We start from the raw sequence: 22,782 nt of genomic DNA, 5'->3' as shown, positions 1-22,782 counted from the left end.
TGCTCATTTCCTTGTTAAATTGATGGAAAAGTCGCTTATACGTCATAGCTGACAAAAATTAAATATAAATAAATGTCTCAAGTTTCATTCAATATTAGTATTAAGTTTTAAGAATTTAATATTTATAAATTGCGTTATTTACAAATTAAATATAATAATTTGTTATTTATAACTTATAAGTCGAGTTTTCATTTTTTTTCGGCCACAGTCAGATTTTCATATTTACAATTTAAAGTTATGTTTTTTTTTTTATATACTAAAGTTATGTTATTTACAAGCAAATGTTAAATTATTATTAAATGAGATTTAAAACATTTATTTATATTTAATTTTTTATATGGGTAATTTTTCTTAAATTGATTCTATATTGGGGAAAAAAAAATGTTAAACTGATTCTAAACCGTCCGTTTTTGGTTGGGAACAAGAAAAAAAAGAATTCTGAGCTTCCCAGTTCCGAAGTTCGAACCTAGTCAATTCGAAATGGCTCCTGTGTGATTCAAGCTTCCCAGTGCGCAAAGACTGATCGAAGACCCAGAAGAAAAAGGGAAATAAGGCATTGAATAAATTTGCGTGCCCGTTTCGAAGTTTCAACTTTCATGGATTTCGTTTTTTCATCCAAGTTAGTGTTTTACACGTTCCCATCGTTCTTGGTCCAATTCGCCGCGTAAACCCTTTTGACAAGATAAGCACGCAATTAGTGCCCATCATCTTACTATTTGGGGGAATGGTATAAAAGAAACATGTTCATGAAGATATGCCATGAGATCTCCATTCTGTTTTACGATCAGTAATTGGGAAACACCTTCAATTCGTTGATTAGGAGAACTTGCGTTGCCAGGGCAATTTAATATGAGTAGCAATGGCCAATCTTCCGTTAACAGCTATAACATCAGAGACTTAATCTGCAACGCCGGCGCTGGTGCCTCAGCTGGTAAGCGTTTTTTTCAGCCTGCCTTTCCAAATTTGAGGTCTTTTTTTTGGGGGGGCTTTTGTTAATTTGTTTAATCTGATTTATAATTGTCATTTTTGGTCATTTCTATTAATTTACTAGAGTTTGTGTTTTTTGGTAAAGCGCTTGTGTTTTTGCACTAGTTTGATTGGTGTTTCTTGCTACGGTTATGACTTACTGCTAGAATATCTGGCAGTGTAAGACTTGCTTCTGGATGATTAACTTGATATCATTGCAGGGGCAATAGCGGCCACATTTGTGTGCCCATTGGATGTCATCAAGACTAGACTACAAGTTCATGGTCTTCCCCCTGGGCAGACAGGTATGCTAGATTTCCCTCTCTCTAAAAGTTAGTTCGCTTTGCCATCAGAACAGGCTTCAGATTTTCTAGTTAATTACTGGAGTTGAATTTGGACAGATAACAAGTCAGAGAATTGGTATCAGAAACCAGAATTTACAACGTAAATGGTTGGCATAAGTTTGTGAATGTGATACATAAACTTTATAAAGAAGCAATTGTTCTCTTGTGAAACACAAGTTTATTGTCAAGTTTTGGCAGATGTATAATCATTTAATTTTATGTCATGTGTCAGCACTGCAATTTCGATATTAATGCTTTCTGTCTTTCATTTTTTGAGTGATTGTTTACCAAAGTAACTTTTGTTACTCTCTTAGGCAGTGTTATCATCACAAGTTTGCAGAATATAGCCAGAACTGAAGGTTTCAGGGGGCTGTATCGTGGACTTTCACCAACAATACTAGCATTACTTCCAAACTGGGCGGTATGTCACTCCTCGTGCTGCCTCTAACTAAATCTTTATGCTATGATTAGTAATCATGATGGCAAACATACTAGGTTCTATAAGCTGGGTGATGGAGACGTATTTTTTATTCTGTCTTGCTTCAGCGTCAATTTGTTTTGCTATTTTATATTCAAATAATCTGAAAGAAGCCTAGCCATAACCCCAGTTCCTTCAATTTGGGTTTACACAGGAAGCATTTAGAACAAATTATAATCTTCATATTAATTTCCCATTTGCCACATAGTCCTATCTAAGCCTACATTTTTCACCGGCCTATATTGTTCATTATCTCCAGTCACTGAATTCGTGGTCCTCCCCTTTTCACTTTCTACTTTTCATTTATTAATATACAAGTAGTTATGGAACCTCATGGTAACTTCTGTCTCCTCTACTGCTTAACTCTGGAAGGATAATCAGGTTTTTGCTTTCTTTTCAGTGGGAAGATTATCAATTAAAAGCAACCTCTTTGACAATATTCTTTGTTTACTGATTTAGAAATAACTGTTGACTGTAATTGAAAATGATTGCATATTTTTCTCTCTATGGCTGCTTTTATGATTTGCTTTGTACCCTGTAAGACCTACTGAGGTTTGAAGAAGTAGCATTTAAAGCAACAAATGATTTCGCATTCCAGCTGGAGGAATGTTGGTTTCCATCCCCTAACAGTGGAAAGTAGTTCAGTACACATTCTTTTACATCAACAAATGACAAACCAATGGAATTTGATCTCCTGCTCAGTTTTAATTTTATAGATCCTTTTGTGTCATTGGTTATACGTCAGGGACAATCATCTAATATCAGAAAATGAATAATCTTTCTAATATTGTTCAGTCATTTGTTTGAAACGGTTTTCAATCATTCAGTGACTAAATTTTGCCTCAATTGTAGGTTTACTTCACAGTTTATGAGCAACTAAAAGGCCTGCTTCGTTCACGTGGTAAATGTTATTTTAATGCCATTTACTTAATATATCATATGGTTTCTTGATTACTTCAAATTTGGAAGCATCAAATTAGCATACTCGATTTTCTTGTTGTGTATAAGCCTTAATTGAAATTTGCTATATTTGACTTTATTTTTGATGACATTTTTCATTGGTAAACTTGTAGCAGATGGTTGCCACCAACTCACAACTAGTGAAAATATGATAGCTGCTGCCGGTGCTGGAGCAGCCACAGCAATTTCAACAAACCCATTGTGGGTTGTTAAGACCAGACTTCAAGTAAGTTGATTTTCAATCTTGCAGGCATGTATATGAATTTTATACAGTTATGCCTTTTTTCTATCAATTTAATTTTTTATTAGCTTAGCTATATCTAACTGTACACGTGATTGATTAGTCCTGGAAATTTGCTAGGTTTCGTGCTTTGATCTGCACCCCTTGGCTGCCTCTCATTGCTTTGAAGCACTAAAATATTTAAAAATTGTCGCTCCTTTATTTTGTTAACTATTTCATAAATGCTCTTGTTTCCAAGTCGGAGAAGCAACCCCATGTTTGCCCTCAACACATTCAAGTCTAGTAGTAAAACCCCATTTATCAATATTCGCATTGCCATTGCTGTGTCCTCTGTTATGAACATGAACTGTTGAAATGTTCAGTTGAACTTCTCGTTTTTTCCTTCTGGGTAAACTGAAATCTCAAGTTACATCAAGTGATAAGTTGCATAATTTGCCTACGCATTCTGTTAATTGTCCACTTATCCTTAATGTTCCTTAAATTACATGTCATAGATGTTTTGCTCTTTTCTTCATTTTTATCTTGGAGAATTATTGATGTCTTTTTCTGTAACTAATAGACACAGGGAATGAGGCCAAATGTCGTTCCTTACAAGAGTGTTCTTTCTGCTCTGACAAGGATTACTCGTGAGGAAGGCATGCGAGGATTGTACAGGTCAGTTTCTACTCATATTTAACTAAATCTCTTTTGGGATTTTTGCTATGAAATTAAATGGGTAAACGTTGTATACTACTCATTCTTTTTAACTTGTGTTCATCATGGTTTGTATTTGCATTGCCTATGTGTCAATGAACAATTTTTTATGGGTGCTAAATAAGGTGAATAAAAAATAATATTGAGGAACTGAATTTTTCTTTCTCTATTAAAGGTAATCACTAATTTTTTTTATCTCATAATATTTGCTTTGTGTGTGTGTGTGTGTGTGTATTGTATTATGGATAAGTTAAACAAAACTTTCTTGAAAATGTGCAAATAGCCTCGACTTTTAAAACTTGATGAGGAACCCCCTTAACTTTTCAGATTTGTGCAGATAACCACCATGCTGTGAATTATTCCGTTATTTTGCTAATGTAGCATAGTATGTTATTGATCAAATACCCCCTGCAACTATGTATATATGCAGATAACCTCTTTAAACTTGTGAGTTATATGTAGGTAATCCCCTAAACTTTTAAGTCATATGTAGATATACCTTTTCTCATATTATGTTATTCAAGTGAAGTAACAAACAAATTAATGGTAGGGGAGTTATCTACATAAATGTGAAGGTTTAGGGGGTTCATTGTAAAGTTCTAAAGGTCAAAAAGCTTATTTGCACATAACCCAAAGCTCTCAAGGGAGTGTTATGTATAATTTAGCCTTACATTATAATGACCTTAAACTATCTCACTAATTAGTATGCAACATCATCAAATGTTTATGGGATGTGATACGAGGTCCATTAAACATGTTGACTTTGCTTTTCACTAAAAAGAGGAAAAGAATTGTACCACCAAAAAAAAAAAAAAACAAAAAAACAAAAAAACAAAGAGGAAAAGGATTGAAAAAGTCTAGTTTAATCAAGCATAGCCTTTAGCCAGGATCTGATGGATCACTTGGCTAAACAAGGATATGTGGTGAGATTATAAAGTCCATAGTATGAATCAATTTCTGTTTTTAGCTAAAAGTATGAACTGATGTCCATTAGCAAGGTGAATAGGAAAAAAGTGGCTGTGTTCCATCTAATGTGGCCATCCCATAATAATTCAAGTTTCAATGTGTCTGCTTTTGCTTTGTATCTCCCTCACACCAAATGACCAGGTGCACTTAAACTAAGCTGTCTCGCGCATAGAAAATGCTGACTAGAATGAACTCAGTGAATCGAATCTAGAAAAAGAAATGTATAATTGGAGCTTAATTGACCTGTTTCTGCGCTTGGTTAGGGTCATGAGTTTGTTTTGTTTTTGTGTATTAATGTTATGAGTCGAATACCTTCCCTAGTAATTTAAAGGGGAGTGCCCCCGCTCCCCAACCTTAGCTGATGTGTTTATGTTTAGAATATTACAATTGGATGGATCCAACTCGGGTTGTAAGGATGTAGTTTTGCCATTTAGCAACTGAGCTAATCCTTTTGAATACTCTATAATATTTTTTTTCTTTGTGATGCAGTGGCATCTTGCCTTCATTGGCCGGCATAAGTCATGTTGTAATACAATTCCCATCTTATGAAAAGATTAAGTCATACATGGCAAAAAAGGGTAAATATGATATCTGCAAATTATTTTATTCCCTGTCACAAGTGATGCTTTCCTGTTTCCTCATGTTTACATGCTTATCTAATGAAAATCTCAAATAGTTCAGAAAACACTACAGTTGACAAGCTAAGTCCGGGAAATGTTGCCATTGCTTCTTCAATTTCCAAAGTAATTGCCTCTGTAATGACTTATCCTCATGAGGTATGTCTAACATTGTCTGACTAAATTTCTACGGGAAGAAAACTCAGGATTTTTATCAGCATCACACCTTTGATTTCACAGGTCTTAACCCCTACAATTGTGTTTCCAGGTGATACGATCCAGGCTACAGGAGCAAGGACAGGCCAAAAATATCAAGGTCCGGTATGGAGGGGTTGTTGATTGCGCTAAGAAGGTGTTCCAGAAGGACGGCTTTCCAGGCTTTTATCGGGGTTGTGCTACCAATCTGTTGAGAACAACTCCATCGGCTGTCATCACATTCACCAGTTATGAAATGATATACAGATTCTTCCATCGTTTTGTTCCTCAGGACAATGTATATCCACAAGGCTATCCTAAATCTACTGATATTAACAAGCCCAAGCCGGAAGACAGTGATGACATGAAGTTTGAAAAAGGCCCTATGGTATGATTCTAGTTGGTAAGCATGGGACTGGGGTTCATCTCTATCCTCGTGGAGTGAAGCTTGTGCTAAGTGGAATCTGCCATGGCTGAGGTCTTGGGCTCTAGTAAATATCAACTGTTATAAATTTTTGTCGGGGAGTCGCTGTTCAAAAGCCACGTCAAATTCTTGTACCTTCAATGGGAGACTCAAGTTTCATAGCTACAATCAGACCCAGAATGGCGGTCATCACCATCTCAATCTGATGGGTGAGGAAGCTTCATCAGTTCTTCTAGGAAATAAAGAGCGGCTAACTTGATGTTGATACTTGAAGTTATCTTCCTAAGTAATGTTTATTCTCTCTCTTTCTCTCTCTGGGATTTGTAACTGTAAGTGGCCGGATTTTTCTTTTCTATGATGCAAATTCTTTGATTTATCATAAATGGTGGAGTATGTTGGCTTTGCCCCCACCAAAAGACGAATGGGGTTTTTTGTTGAGTAAGGATAGGAAATTTTTCTTGGGTAGAATGAGTCTTATCTTCGGTAATTGATGAGATATCTATTTGTGTTCCCTCTTTATGTTGCAAAATTCAATATCAAAATATATGGAATAACTGTCCCTATTATTATCCTTAACTAAAAGTGTCATCAGATATGAAATTCCGAGTGTTTCCAACACCGACTTAATAATCAACATTACTGTAACTAGAATTGTCACCATCATTCTGCGAAGAACAATTTTAATTCCTTTCTTAGTGTTCCTTAACCCGACAAATGATTTGGATGGCACTGCTTTAATATTTTTTGTACTGATGATTATGGATTGCTTCTCTTTCCAAATGATGAAATTGAGGTTAGAGTATTAGATTGTTATAAATTGTTGGAAAAGTTTATCTGTTAGTCTTTAGTATTGTTAATTAGGTTTACACAATATTTTCCTCCTTTTCATTAGGTTCTCTGAGTTTTACATGAAGGTTCAATTTCAAGTGAATAATAAAAAAGAAAGCTTTCAGGAACTTGATTAAAATTCATGTAAAACTATAATGACTTGATATTTAAAAAAAAAAACTATATTGACCTAACTAAGAATTAGATGAAATTATATAGGGACTAAAGATTGAAGAAGTGGGATTAAAAGCTTTTAATTATTATTTTTTCTCTTTTATCTTACATATTCTTTTTATCAAAATTTTATAATCCTATTTTTTAATTTTTTAAATAGAGTTTATTAAAATTTTTTTCTCATTCCTTTCCTTCCAATTCCTTCATAACAAACATAGGGTGAGGGATTTACAAATTAATTTTTCCTATGTAACAAATTAATTCATACCTTATCACAAAAAAAAAAATTAATTCATTCCTCATATTTTCTACTCTATCATATTCTATTTCAAGTTTTATCAATTTATCTATATTTTGAACTTTTATTATTGTGAATTTGTACCAAACTTAGAATCATTCTCACTCAAAATGTTGGGTTTGCAATCAACTTTTGTTTAAAATTAATTCAAACAATGACAATAAAGATAGGAGAGAAAACTTGATGAAACAAATGCTTCGGTGGTGACAACAATAAATATGGATCCAACTTTACCAATCATACTCTAAAAATCATCATTTACAGATCTAACAAACATATTTCACTTTTTTTTTTGGTTACAGATTTAAAATATAATATCCTTCCAAAGTCTCATATAACAATAACAAGAGATATAAAGGGCACATCCTAATCTATGAATAATCTGTTCTGCATAAAAGCCAAGGTGAGTCAAGTAGTAAAGGAACTTAAAGCATATGTGCATTATTGATCTCAAGGCTGTGACTTAGAATAGTGTTTTATTTTGGGCCTACACTAAGCTTTTGAGAAGTAGATAGTCTTTTTCTTTTGTTGGTTGATCAAAGAGAAGTGGATAGTCTTTAATGGCAGGCAACATCCCAAAGTGATTGTTGTGTGCATATTTCTATAAATCTCTGTCTTTGCCTTCAGAGCCCTTTTTGACGTCGTTGATTGATTGTTCTTGCTTTACCATTACACTCATTCTTCCACGTCAAATCCAACATGTCCCACTCTCCTCTCTTTTTCATTTACCTTCCTCACTTTAACTTTTCACTCCCACTATTTTTCTTCCTAAAAAGAATAGGATATACATTAAAGAATGACTTTTCCTTGATCCTATGTGTCTTCATAATCATTTAGAAATTACAAGATATGTGCTCATTTGATTGAACTACACACTGTACTTCTCTAATTATGTTATCATTGAAAGATTTAGTTATTTATTTGGGTCCCTTTATTTTCTTTTCAATTGGAAGATACTACCTTTATTCTTTTATACATGATGATTTTTTCATGATGATATGTTCCTATTTATAATAGATATTAATAGTTCGTCTGAAATTTTTAATATGTATTTTTTTAATTTTTTTCCATTAATTATTAGTTAGCATCATCACATTAGTTATTGGTTAGTCACTCACTCATGACTCATCCAGCTTTTTATAAATAAGGGTACTTTAAAAAAAAGTTATTTTTTTTATATATTTATTGTTTCTAATTGATTTCAACCGATTTTTAATATACATAATTCCATTATTTGTATACCATAAAAGTTATAGATGAAATAATACAGCAATCATGGCTGAGTTTATAATTCACTTCGTAGTGTCTAAATAAATATGATATAAATTGTCTCATCCTTACTCTTTCTTTTAAGCAAGTTTCCCTGGATATTATGATCTGTTTAAGATCCATTTGAGAGTATCTTAAGTAATGCACTTTTTGGACTAGTCAAAAGTAAATTCCCTTGCTTTTTCAATGTCCATCATCTTTAAACCGTCTCGTGATTTATGGATAAAAACAAAAAGAAAAGGTTTTTATACTCACAACAATTTATAATTAGGTGCTCTTAATATGGTAATACTAGTTGGTAATTTTTACTACAATTTGATTGCTATTCAATTGATCATGCTTATGGCCAAAGATAATAGGGATAATTAATCTCCGGGTCCTTATAATTTCATTTGATTTTTAATTGGGTCCTTATAAATTTTTTTCTTTTTATCAGGTCCTTTTACTTTCGTGTGTTTTTAATTAGGTCCTTCTATTTTTTTTTCTTTTTATCTGGTCCTTATAGTTTCATTTATTTTTTAATTAGGTCCTTTGTAGTTTTTAAAAAATTATTTATTAACTTTATTTTTAAAAATTAATTTCATTTTTAAATTAATAATTACATAATTAGACAAAATAATTAATATAATCATTTAGTAATCAATAAATAATCAGAATAATAATTTTACTTAAGTATAAATTATTTATAATTATATTTTAATTTAAGAAAAAATTATTATTGTAATTTGAATCTTATAATTATAAAAATTAGAATTGAAAATAAATAATATATTTGTTTGACTAAAAATTTAAAAGAATATTAACATAAGATTGTTACAATAATTTATTATTTTTAAAATTTTATTATTTATAAAATAAAGAATAAAAACTACAAGGATCTAATTAAAAACAAAGTAAAACAATAAGGACCTGATCAAAAGAAAAAATATTATAAGGACCTCATTAAAAATATGTGAAAGTATAAGGACCTGATAAAAAGAAAAAAAATTATAGAGACCTGATTAAAAACCAGTTGAAACTACAAGGACTTGCATATTAATTATTCCAAGATAATATTATATTAATAGAATCAATAATGTCAGCATTTAATCGGCCAAAAAATAGCATAAACCATTATCTTGGAGAGGATTATAGGCTCGAATCTGACGTTGACCTGTATGCGGATGCATGTTAGAATCACATGTATATTTGGAAAATTAATTTATAGTTCTTTTGTTTTTTCTAGTTCTTAATCAGAATTTTTTATATTTTTTTAGTCGGTACTTAAAATATAAAGACTTAATTAAAAATAAGATGAAATTATAGAACTGGTATATTTTTTTTTCCCCGTTTTTACTAACTTAACGTCTTCTATTGATTAAAAAATATAAATTCCTTTTCGCAATAGACCTACAGATTTCGATTACTTCTCGAAGTTATGCAATACAATTTTTCAGTGATTTTCACATAACATTTTACAATATCCGAAGTAATGCCAACGTATATGCCTCTTGATCTTTGTATAGTTAATAAAGACATATATATATATATATATATATATCTTCAGTAAACTCATCTGAGCATTACCGGGCATACAGAGCAGGAACAGAAAAGGGGAAAAACCCACATTTTAATCCGGAAGTACAATTCTATGCTAATTATCGTATAAGATTAAGGATAATGCCACAGTAAATAGTTTTAAAATTCTAGTTAACAGAGAGAAATACATTTGGATTCGATTAGCTGGGGAAATTGGAGATGGCATGAAACAGAGAGATCTTTATTCCTCTGGAATGGTGACCAGAGCTGGGCGCCAAGATTTCCTCAATAACGACCTGTAACGGAAACGCGTCCAACCCGGTTTCGGTGACCCGAGTCCGTTAATCGAACCCACGAAGGAATGGAACTCTCTAGATGGAAGCTTGTTGCTCTCGCTGATTTCAGTGATTTGTCTCTCACCTCCTTCTTCGTTTGGAAGCGAGGACCCGAACAATTCTTTCAGTGAGTTCCTCCGCATTGAATCTTTCCCGCTATCCTCCTCCTCCGATGAATCCATCACATGCTTCAGCTGAAAGGTCGTCTCTCGCCGACGAGGTGATCGGCTACTGGTGCTCCGGCAGAGAAGCATCCGCAAGGTGGTTTTCCGGCGCTGAAACTGAACCAGCGGGCTGGTCCTGGGGCTTCGTGTGGGGCTCTGGACGACGCCGCATTGCATCGCCAGGAGCTTGAATTTCTGCAGCGTCGCCATCTAAGCGTAAGTCCCTCTCTCTCTCTCTCTCTCTCACTATCCTTCCCTCCCTCCCTCTGTGTCTGGCTGTGGCTCTCAAAGTCTGCAAGAGACTTCAAATTTTATTGTGCTGTGGTGGTGGTAATTATAAGGGGACAATTGGGAATCGATTACTTCTAGGAGGGAAAACGGGATCTGTTTTGGGAATGGTTACATCTTTGAATTATTTTCTCCGGGTCTGATTTTGATTGGTGTGCTTCTTTTATTTTCTCTCTGTCTTCAAGATTTCAAAGAAACAAAAGAGGTTCAAAAGCTTGAATGGCCAAAAAGAAAAAGCAGAGCAGTAGTGTGGCACATTTTGTGACGTGGGTTTATTTAGTAGGAAAACTTATAAAATCTGCTCTAGTTCTTCTCAATGAGAGCTTAACCTCAAATATAAAAATAAAGATTAGCGCTGAGAATTCCCCTAATTATGAAATCAATCCACTTAGAAGTTGGAAAATCAGTACAAGCCAAATAAAAATTGCACTTAAAAATATTCCCTCCACTAGAAGTTTAAAAGGTATTTTTTGGCCAACTTCCACCTTAAGAAAATAGTTAACATCATTTAAAATTACCTGCTCCTTCCATGGTTACTCTTATTTAACAGGGTAGCCTAATCATAAATACACATAAGATATTTCATTAATTTCAAATATTCTTTAAAGATATCTTTGAAAAACAATTATTAATTACTCCCAAAAATCACCAAGATGTCTTATATCTTTAATTCTGGAAATAGTAGAAAAATGTTTAATAATTATGAAGGAGGGGGTATCTTCTAAAATCAAAACTGAGGCACTAAATCTAAGCATGAAAGTTAGTTTCCTTTTTTTAAAAAAAAAACTATCAGGAAGCTGGATAACATAACATGCATTTGAAGGTAAAGGCTTAGGCAATTGGGCAATCTGTTGAGAGGCTTAGAGAAGATGTTGTAGTCAGAACAGCTACGATGGGAGACACTTCTGTAGTCATAGAGTGAGGCCGCATCTCAACAGGGGATCCGTAAGCGTGCTTGTGATAGTCAAAGACACTGCAAATTTTAGAAATCCACAAGAGCTCTGGAAATTCAAGGTCACGAACCATGACTTCATGCTCATGATCCTTCTCGGAAGTATTGCCAATTTGCAACCATCTTTTGTTTCCTAGTTGGACCTCTTTATGTGCACTTGAGTTGTCACAATCTCTGAGGGTAACCCAAGTTACTAAGCTGATTTACACGGGCATTGACCGAGGAAGGTCTACCAGGAACAGAATCATACACTCGTCCTCCTCATCAGGGAGATCCAAAGTCTAAATTCTTTCATTGCCCAGCTTACAACGCTCCTGATTCCAACATTAAAAGAGTTTTAGAGGCCAAAATTCCTAATCCTGAAGCGAATTTCAGACCAAATTGGTGGACCATCATCATAGACAATCACAATTTTAAGGGACAACGCAGAGGTGTGACATGGATCGGGCATCCCAGAAGCTGATTTGGAGAAGACCGAAAAATTTCAACAGCTTACTCTCACTTTACTGCCTGCGAGCGGCTCTTGTGGGGATCACCAAGCCTCCATTTCATGAAAATCATCCCGGAGCTGCACTTGACATCCAAAGTGTTAAGAAGAAACTGACTCTTCCCTCTTCTGCTGAAGTCGGAGGCGTGCTTATGACAGATATCTCCATATCTTCTCACTTCTCTCATTTTCCCCCCTCTTAGATGGCCCTCATGTAACATCTTCTATTAGTCGTAATGTTTTACTTAGTAGTAGTCCTGTTTTTCATGGCTATGTACGAGTAGCTCACTAATTCTGTCTCTACTTTCTTGATTAATGCATTTTGTCCTTTTATCAGGGGGAACAAAAGGACCAAGGAAGGTGAGGGGCAATATATTCTGAGAGCTTAGCTTCCTCGAACATGCTTCACTCTTTAATATTATTGCTTAGTCGGGTGTAAACATAAATTTCTTCGTCTGGTAGGGTCCTATACTAATTAAGTTTTCTTCAACAACGAATATTATTCAATTCAAATGGTTAAACTGACTAGTGATTACTTTGTCATGTTCTGCATTGATTCCATTCCTTGAAATATGCATGGCGTGAATATCATATGTACTGTTCAGATGACATTTGAAACGGAAACAGATCTTGCGATTTTGTGTTTATTTATTTTATAAGTTCAAATTATATGATTGCTTATTATATTTTTTGTACCATTTAAGTTGAGAATTACTAAAATTGAAGAAACCATAAGAACATTATCATTATATTACATTTTAGGAAAAATCACAAAAAAAGACTTTAAAAATAGAAAAATTATAAAATAAGGACTCGTTACAACATTAGTATTAGTTTTGACAATAATTGATAAGCAAATGACAAGTCCCTATATACAATTTTCCAATTTTTAAGGTCTTTTTTTTAGGATCTTTCCTAAATTTTATACATATTAAAAATAAAAATATTTGAAATGTAAAAACACCATACGTTAGGTTCTTGTTTGTCTCCACCTAAATAAAAAAACTATGCATTTTATGAGTCAAAACTCCTTTCGCTTAAATGTAAAATCATTTAAGATAAAAAAAAAATCAAACTCCCTAAAATGCCATTTAGTTTCAGTATGACCATGTAGAAAGCAAATGCTCAAACACATGGCTGATTGATTATTCAGTTCAGCTTCATGGCCGCTTGAGGCTAATAGTGGTGAGGTAAGGAATTGACAAAGGTTTGAGTTCAAACACTTAATAATAAAGAAAATAATTAATAAATAAAGTGATAAGTAATTTGTATATGTCGTCATGTATAAAAAGAAGCACAACCCTCAAGTCACATTCAATAATGTCTCGAAGGAAAACAAAACATTCTCATGACAGAATACTAAAATTAGTAGATAAGAAAGAAAATTCAGTACACACTAGACCAGGGGGCTGCACTTAAAAGATCCGTGATTCTGCTATTTAATAACTAAAGCTAGTCATAGAAGAATTCCAAACACACACACACCGAGCAAGATAGTTTAATATTTAATTATTCCACAGTTCCTTATTTACCTGCTTCTAAGCTGTATAATTTTTTTGCAAACAAATGCTGTTGACATGACGAGGATTTTCCATATAATGAATCATCATATGAGCAGTGGTACATATAGATGAGAGAGTCACTCATCCTCAACTGAGGATGGATGCTGACAAAAATTGTATTATTCTTTCTGATGCTCATAGGGCAGACTCAACTCAACAGAATCAAGTGGAAACTACTGAATCGAACTCCTTTGTGATGTACTGACATTAAGGTGCAATAAAACTGCTTTTTCCAATGGTGATCATATTGTATGGGGAGGGCCTTGTGGCTTTGAGTTCGTCAATGATCCAGTTCCATCCCTGTGTACTGAGGTTGGGAGAGATGTATGAATTTCCTTGTTTGAAAACTCAGTACCATGAAACTCTAGATGCTTAAGATCATGCTTCCCATTTTCTATTTTCTGCAGAATCTCCATTACTTCATCCATGGAAGGTCTTAGCTCCCTATCCCTTTGTAGGCACTGAAAAGCTAACTCTGCCACTGAGATTATCATCTTCTTAACCTCCTTGTCTGACTCAAACCCAAGGAAGGATCTACCAGTCAGTAAACGCTCTTCTTTGAATCTTGTTAACTGCCATATTTGCCAATTTAATCTCATCCTTGTCCCTTGTAACATCAATAGCTGGCTTAGAAGATATCAGCTCAATGAGTATGACCCCAAAGCTATATACATCACTCTTTTCAGTAAGCTGATAGCATTGGTGATATTCTGGGTCCAAATAACCTGGGCTTCCTGCTGGAGCTGTGGAGACATGAGAGACAAACTTGGGGAACAACCTTAAAAGACCAAAGTCAGCTACCTTGACACAAAAATGATAATCAAGTAGAAGGTTGCTGGATTTGACATCGCGGTGAATGATGTCACAAGCATGGAGATAGGACAATGCATTTGCTATCTCTATGGCAATCCTCATCCTCACATGCCATGGCAGTGACCAGGCTTTGCTAGATTGCATGGAGATGACAACCAAGAGTTCCATTTGGAATGTACTCATAGACCAGCAATAGTTCATTGACTTGCACGTGAAGTGCAGCCATACAGCGACACAAGGTTTTCTGTGGCGCAACGTGTGAGGATCTTAACTTCATTTATGAATTGTTGTACACGTTTATATAGTTGCGCTCAAATAGCCGCTTGACAGCAACTTCTCGTCCATCTTTAAGCTTCCCTGGTTGTTTTAAAATCAAACCAACAATTTGTTCATCAACATCTAAATCACACTTTTAAGAGAATAGGGCTTTTTTTTAGGTGGCTTACCATGGTAAACAGTTCCAAGCCTCCACTTCCAAGTTCTCTTGATTGATCAAATTTTTTGTTTGCTTCTTCGAGTTCCTCATAGGAGAAGAGGGCACCCCAAAGTAGATATTCTACTTTCTAGGATTGCATTTGAGTAAGTATTGATCACATTGATTGCTTCTTGAGCGAGTATTATCAGATTCAATGCTTCTTGACTGATTTTGTGAGCCTAAAGACTTGTAATCTCGTTTGTTCCGCGATAGAATAACGATCAAGCCAATTATAATGACGCCAACACTTCCAATAGCTACACCTATAGGTGGAAAAAGCTTTGAAATTTTAATCAATTCTTGGACTATATACAGCCACGAACAGAGTCAATCACTTGGAATGTTTTGAACGAGACCTTTCAACACAAACACTCACAAAAGACTCCTATATAAGAATTTCTATCTATTATTACGCAAAGTTTTACAAAATCATTTCAGTTACAGCGATTTGATTGCTTGGAAACTCATAAGCTCATTAACAGCAATAGTACTCTGGCATAAATGAAAAACATGAGACTCTTGTCTAATTGGGGGTAAATATGGGATGCATTACCTATTGTTATAGACTTGGATCGATTTTCTTGCACTCTGTCATCATCAAGGCAAAGATCAACAAATAAGATTTTCAAGATATATAATATGGAAAGCACGAGACTCTTATCTACTTGGGGTAAATATTTTGAATATCGTGGGAACGCATTAGCTAATGAAAGCAACGAGACTCTTATCTACTTGGGGTAAATATTTTGAATATCGTGGGAACGCATTAGCTAATGTTATATGCTCGGAATCGTTTCTCTTGGCTCTGTCATCATCAAGGTAAAGATCAAAACCTAAAGAGAAATGGAAGTTATGTGGCCTAATTCCAGGTCATAAGTCAAGATGCTTACCATGGGCACCGCATTTCCATCAAAACAAGAGAAAGATAGATGTACTTGTATATATATTTCATCCAATGGATATGTTGGTTGAGCCGGGAAACTGATCTTAAGCATTGGAAGCTGGATAAGAGAACATCCTTTGAAGGGTGGGGCCAGTGACGAGCTTCTTCAGGAGGATAGTAAATTTGTAGCCATCACAGCTGTATAAGAAGCTGTTGTGTCGAGTTGGTCGGGGCATTTCAAAAGGGACATGCCGTTTAAAAAAGAGAAAGACAGAGGAGGAGACTCCGCCTGAAAAGCAATGTGTAGTCGATGACATTGCAAGGATTCGATGATTCCATGATCTCTTGAAACCAGGGGTCACGAATCGCGATTACATGTTGATCATCCTCCTGGGAAATCTTCTCAACCTGGAACCATTTTTTCCCAGTTGGACGCTTTTGGGTCCCCTGGATCATCACAACCCCATATGGGTAGTAAACCACCACATGATGAGTCCGTTGTGTTGTCGAAGGGGAAGGAAATATCCCAAGGCCTTCACAGTGAAGAGACCATGGACACGCAACTGAGAGAGGAAGCAGAAAACAACACAGCAAAGTAAGGAAGCACAGAATCAGGAGGCGTAACCATACCAAATTTCATACTTTTTGGCACCCAAAGTATGCGGATTCTCATGACACACAATCTCTTTGGCTAACCCTGCGTGTTAATAATGGTCGAATGAATCCGAGTGCTTACTACTCCGAGTTTTATCCACGGCAACCACCTAATTTTATTATATATTTACCAATAATTATTTTAAAAATACCCTAGTATATATGTGTATCATCATCAGGGTCAACTTAAGTATAACTGGATTTTACTTCTTTCATGGAGCAATCACCAGGGCATTATCTGAACTTAACGTGCGGTCGAAGACGTTAAGAACTCGATTGGATAATTGGAGTCCAATGAAGAAAAAGAAGACAAGGGAGGAGAAAAAAGGATGCATTTGATGTTGACGGGGTTCTGAAGAACTTATAATATTCAAAACGCGTTTTTATCAGTTGTGCACCCATTCCCTTGAATGTTTCAGATTCAGATTGTTATTTCTGGCACCTTTCTTCCTTTCCCTACCTCCTTCTTCTTCGAATCTTCCCTTTCTCTGTTCGTATGTTCATTTTCTTCGTTATTTCCATAATTCAGCCCCAAAATGTGGCCTTGCCATTCTCTTGAAGGAGAAAGTTCTTAAATACAATTTTACTTTTACATAGATACTTGCTAATAAAATAATTAATGTAGGTTCCATGTCTTCTTTTTTTTTTTCGGGCCAAAGGTTCCATGTCTTACAAACAACAAAAATTTACCAACCTGGGGAATAAATGAAAGATTTTGATGAGTTCAGTTTAAAAATTAAACTTATGAAGTTTACATTTACATCTTGAAACATTATGGATTACATGCAATTAACCAAAGTCCAAAATTTTTTTATGAAGATTTTGTATATTTTAACCTATACTTTATATTTATATTTTTTTTACTTTATAACATTTAAAAATATGAGGAACAAATTATTTTATTTTGAATGAACCTGTGTGCGTACTACCTTCGTTGACGTATTGGACGGTGACTAAGAACAAGACTTGGAAAAAAGGGGTGAAAGGTGACTCATTTCTCCTCAGCTTGCTCTAAATGACATGTTAGCAAGTCTTGAATATACTCCTAATAATGGGTTCTTGGTCATGGCAGCAATAAAAGGAATAATCTAACAAGATGATAATAATTTATATACATGATATTATTTGCTATACTTGAACTTTGGCAGGCCGTTGCTGTTGCCGTCACTAGAGGTCTAGTGACCAGCCGACTGGTGAGGATATTTGATATTTAAAAAAAAGTAAATAAATAAAGGGCAATTGGATCGTTGCAAGCAAATTTACAAATCCCAATTTGGTACCTGTACCTAAACTACAATTTTACTTATTTAAGTGACTATTTGGGGATTTTGAAATTCAAGAATAATTTTTCTGTCATTTTCCTAAATCAGTTGTGAACCCAAAATTATATGCAATTTTTTTTTTTTGGAATAGTACAAGGCAAGAAACTTAATTAGAAGTTTGAGGCGGATATAGTGGCTAATGCCATATCATCCTGCAGTTGAGATAAGCACTCCCGTGGGGGCCTTTGCCAATAAATCATTTCTTCATGTATGACTTGTGCCTTTTTGGCCATCATCTCTGCACATTGGATTGGAGTGCACTCCTTCGTGCATATTTGATGCTAATGTCCCAATCTGAGTAGATATGTTCTCTGATCTCTGTTATCTCAGTATGCAAAAAGTGATTTGCCGCCCCTCCTTCAGTTTCGACCAATCTAATAGCTTCTATAGAATCAGTGAAGACCATGATCTTGCTGAATCATTGCTGTTTACACATCTGCAGACCCGTTAGCAAGGCATCAGTTCTGCCGTGTCGGTGGGAGGAATCCTAGTCGTCTCTGAAATCCTATACGCCATCTAACTGCAATGTCTCTGACCAGGCCTCCACATATTGCCTGTCGGTTTTGATAAAATTATATGTATTTCATAAGTTGCTAATTAAAAACGTCAATACATGCTATTATCAATTACGGACAAAAAAACATAATTATCTCATAAGCTATTATAAACAGCTTTTAGATCTCATAATTCATTTTGACTTGTGTAGGAATGTATGATCACTTGTTAAATAATCATAATTTTCAGTTTGTAATTAATTTTCAATTACTGTTTAAGAAAACCATAATTTTGACTCGAGAGGTATCAAAATAGGCCTAAGAAGGTGAATGAGACACATATGGATGTCTCTCATCAGCAAAATGTGCTTCATCACAAGCTCTTGAACTTGATTAATGCTACAAAATATAAGATCTTAACTTTTCCATAGTTTGGTTAGATCTTAACTTCATCACACACATATTTGTGTTAGATCCACCTACTAATGTCAAAGTTGTCAAAATCGTCAAATTAAAGAAAATTAAAAAAAAGTCAGCAATACCAAAGTCAGCGACCTTGACACAAAAATGGTGATCAAGTAGAAGGTTGCTAGATTTGACATCACCAAGATGACACCCAAGAGTTCCGTTTGGAATATATTCATAGACACAAGGTTTCAATGGCGCAAGTGTGTTGGGATCTTAACTTCATCTATGAATTGATGTACACAAGTGTTGCGTTCAAATAGGTGCTTCACAGCAACTTCTCATCAGTCTTTAAGCTTTCATACTTAGCCTGTTTAAATTAAAATCAAACCAACACTTTGTTCATTAATATCTAAACTAAAACAAATTAATAATACATCTCACCAAATGCAATAATATAACTTCAAAATTCAATGATGAAGAGAATAGGGTCTTTCTGAGGGGGCTTACCACAGTAAACAGTTCCAAAGCGTCCACTTCCAAGTTCTCTTGATCGATCAAATTTGTTTGTTTTTCTTTGAGTTCCTCATGGGAGAAGATAGGGACTTTATAGTAGATATCTCTACTTTCTAGTATAGTACTTGAGTGATTATTATCAGATCCGGTGTTTCTTGACTGATTCTGAGTCTAAAGACTTGTGTCTTCGTTTGTTTCGCAATAGAATAACAACCAAGGCAATTATAATCACAACACTTCTCCAATCGCTACACCTATATATAGGAGGAAAAGCTTTGATATTTTAATTAATTCTTCGAGTATATATAGCAGCCACGCACACGGTCAATATAAGACTTGACTAAAAAAACATGCGATTAATGGCGGAATTTTTATTTAGCTACGAAATTAGCGATAGAATTTTTTTTTCCGTCGCTAATTTTTCTGTCGCTAATTAGATTAGTGATAAAGTATTTTTTCGTTGGTAATTACCAATAGAAATTTTCCTTCAATTAAAATGCCACGTGGTGCTTCCATTTACTGCACTGCCACCTCATCATCATCTCCACGTATCACTGCCACCTGACCTCCATCGCCATATGTCACCATGTCGCATGCTACCTTGTATTGCCATGTGTTACTACTACACATAATTCTTCCTCAAAGTGTATACACGCGCGGTTTCACCAACTGAACTGCAATGATCTTACTGACTTATTATGCAAAATTAAGTATATATAATATTTTTTTATACAAACAATTATATGTACACATATATATTATCAAAAACTAAAAATAAACTATATGATAATTTTAATCATAACTATTTTTGTGACAAAATAATTTTTAAATAATTTTTACTATTTATTTTATAATTTATAATTTTTTTTTAAAAATATTTTTAATACTACTTCCGGTCCTAATTATAAACCTCATTTGTAGTCTAATATTAATTTCTAATGACACTAATTTTGAATTTTAAATCATGCATAATTTTTTCATAAATATTTTTTAAATTTAATTTTTTTAATTAGCATTGATAAGTTATATAATTTAACTACATATGTGTTATATTACACTATATTATTATCTATATGTGTTTTATATATTTGATGAAAAGCATTTATAATTAGTAAAAAAAATCTTGTTATTCAAAAAATAGCTACCATAATTAAATCTAATAGATTATTCTATATAAAAAATTAAATGATTTGAACAGATTATGATAAACAACATTCTCCTACTTATATATGTATCCTATATAATTGATTTTTTTTAAAGTTCTTTCTATATACCATTTGTTCTTGTGTTGAAGATCAAAATCAATGTATATCATGAGTATTAATTATATCATGATCAAATTTCATTGTTTAATGATTGAAATTCAAATTCACTTGACTATTAGTTTGATTTGTGGTCATAAATTGCGGTGTTCACATAAATTCATTTTTTTGATTCTGAATTGTATCATATATCAATTTGCATAAAAAAATTATTAATATTCTTATTATATTTGTTTAATTGTTATTAATAATCAAGAGGAATTGATTTTAATGAAATATAAACAAATTTTCTAAGAAATTGTCTTCCTATTATCAATATGTATCTAATGATAAGATAAAGGATAATGATATCTTCATTAACACCATCTCCACAAATATATCAATTTATTTACAATTAAAAATATATTTAAATCATTATATTCTTAATTAGCTTATTATATAAATTGTTGTAAGATTATAATCTAAAATAATAAAATTTAAAATTAGGGATGGAATTAGTGACAAAAATTTTATTGACAAACAATTTAATGATGGAATTAGTGATAGAAATTTTTCATCGCTAAAATTTTATAATTAAAATTTGCGACAGAATTAGCGATAGAATTTTTTGACGAAAAAAAATTTTATCGCTAATTATTTATTGACAGATTTTTCAATAGATTAGTGACAGAATAATTTCATCACTAATCCTTCGTTAACATTAGCGATAGAAAAATTCCATCACTAAATTTAACTACGGAATTTTTTCGGTAATTCGTAAGAAATTAGTGACAAAATAATTTTTCATCACTAATTCTGTCTGTAATAAGCTGTTTTTTTTTTGTAGTGTTTATTACTCTTTTTCACCATCAAATAAGATTTCAAGATGCCTAAAGGAAAATGAAGTTCAGATGTACTACTTGTGCAGAGATTTCATCACACAAACAATATCTTTGGCTAACCTTTTTGGGTTAATAATGGTCGAATGAATCTTTGTGTTTACTATACGGAGCTCCCTCGAATGTCTTGTTAGCGAGACTTGGAATATTCCAAGGTCTTTGCCCTCCACCTTGAAGTTCCCACAACCACAAAAAGACACTGCAGTAACAAAAACTCCAAGTTTTATCCCTATCATGTTAACAATCCACGCATTAAATCTTTATAATACGTTAAGAAAATATGTTATTAATACCTGTCACGATAATTGTTAATCATTACCCTTTAAGTTGTTAAGGATTGTCCTTTCAGCTTTCAATGCATACTTAAAAAAATGAGATAATTTAGTAATTGAACAAGATAATTCTCTTGTAATAAGGCTCTTTGAAACTTCAGATTAATTTGATGATTTTAAGAAATTTTTTTACATTTAATTTTCATGAAGGGGACTCTAATGTAATTTTCTCTTTGTTATTTACCAATTGTGATTCTAAAAGTACCCCATTATATGTTTTCATCATCGGGATCAACAAGTATTATCCAATTGTACCTCTTTTCAATTATTTATGGAGCAATGACCAGGCATTATCTATCCAGTGATATTTACGCACCTGTATTTTAATGTGTGGTCTAAGGGTTAAGAAGTAAATCAGGCAAGTCAAATGAGGAAATTAAGAGAAGTAAATAGATTTTTTTTTCCTTTTCAGTTGAGCTCATTAAAATCTCCCACCTCTCCTCTGTTTTCCTCAAAACAAACAAGTCATAAAAATTTATAAAGGTTAAATATTAATTGAGTATTAATTTGATAATTTCACAAAAAACTAATAGCATTTAGAACCATATTAGATCTATGTTTTTAATGATAATTTTACAAAATATAATTGTGTCTGTATGATGTGAAAGATATTTTTATTGGTTACAAGAAAGAAATAAACAACAACCTGCTTTATTTTAGAATTGAAGTTATATTTGGATATAAAAAATAATTTATTTTAGTTTATAAATTGTTGCTCATGCATATGAAAAATCTTGTTTCTCTCCCATAGTGTATAAAAATTTTATATTATTTTAGAACTTGCTATCATATGTATATTAATAATATAAATAATAATTAAGTCATATAGGATCTAAATAATAATAGGAAAAAGGAGATAGCTAAAAATGAGTAAAAATAAAGGGAAAGTTACTCTTCTGGTTTTATTTATAAGTTATTTCTAACATATTTCACACATACTAAGGAAAACCTTAAATTTCATTAATTCTTATTTAAAATTCAACAACCTT

General features: G+C 33.3%; 2 protein-coding genes and 1 pseudogene across 2 annotated transcripts; 1 reads left to right on the top strand and 2 right to left on the bottom strand.

The window, feature by feature from the left end:
* Window positions 1-430: 430 nt before the first annotated feature.
* LOC114716974 (nicotinamide adenine dinucleotide transporter 2, mitochondrial) lies at window positions 431-6,454 on the top strand. The gene is made up of 10 exons (XM_028902053.1): window positions 431-727; window positions 821-931; window positions 1,188-1,271; window positions 1,625-1,731; window positions 2,641-2,689; window positions 2,865-2,974; window positions 3,549-3,643; window positions 5,138-5,226; window positions 5,330-5,424; window positions 5,534-6,454. The coding sequence occupies exons 2-10, from the start codon at window positions 850-852 to the stop codon at window positions 5,852-5,854; spliced, it is 1,032 nt and encodes a 343-aa protein (XP_028757886.1). The 5' UTR covers window positions 431-727; window positions 821-849; the 3' UTR covers window positions 5,855-6,454.
* Window positions 6,455-10,090: 3,636 nt separating this feature from the next.
* On the bottom strand, window positions 10,091-10,711 carry LOC114716944 (uncharacterized). Its single transcript, XM_028902024.1, has one exon. It carries the CDS (start codon window positions 10,678-10,680, stop codon window positions 10,213-10,215), a length of 468 nt encoding a protein of 155 aa, XP_028757857.1. The 5' UTR covers window positions 10,681-10,711; the 3' UTR covers window positions 10,091-10,212.
* A 3,094-nt stretch (window positions 10,712-13,805) lies between these two features.
* On the bottom strand, window positions 13,806-14,740 carry LOC114716960 (LEAF RUST 10 DISEASE-RESISTANCE LOCUS RECEPTOR-LIKE PROTEIN KINASE-like 1.2; annotated as a pseudogene).
* Between the last annotated feature and the right edge of the window lie 8,042 nt (window positions 14,741-22,782).

The sequence above is a fragment of the Neltuma alba genome, unplaced genomic scaffold (assembly GCF_004799145.2).
Source record: "Neltuma alba isolate B1F8T4 unplaced genomic scaffold, ASM479914v2 tig00011700_pilon, whole genome shotgun sequence".
Taxonomy (NCBI): Eukaryota; Viridiplantae; Streptophyta; class Magnoliopsida; order Fabales; family Fabaceae; genus Neltuma; species Neltuma alba.
This window is presented reverse-complemented; position numbering and strand designations above follow the sequence as displayed.

Bases quoted from the DNA above. Each gene is read 5' to 3' on its own strand.
- LOC114716974 (XM_028902053.1), top strand. From the start codon at position 850: ATGAGTAGCAATGGCCAATCTTCCGTTAACAGCTATAACATCAGAGAC. The intron at 1,272-1,624 runs GTATGCTAGATT...TTACTCTCTTAG, and splicing joins TCTTCCCCCTGGGCAGACAG to GCAGTGTTATCATCACAAGT. The intron at 2,975-3,548 runs GTAAGTTGATTT...TGTAACTAATAG, and splicing joins TTGTTAAGACCAGACTTCAA to ACACAGGGAATGAGGCCAAA.
- LOC114716944 (XM_028902024.1), bottom strand. From the start codon at position 10,680: ATGGCGACGCTGCAGAAATTCAAGCTCCTGGCGATGCAATGCGGCGTC.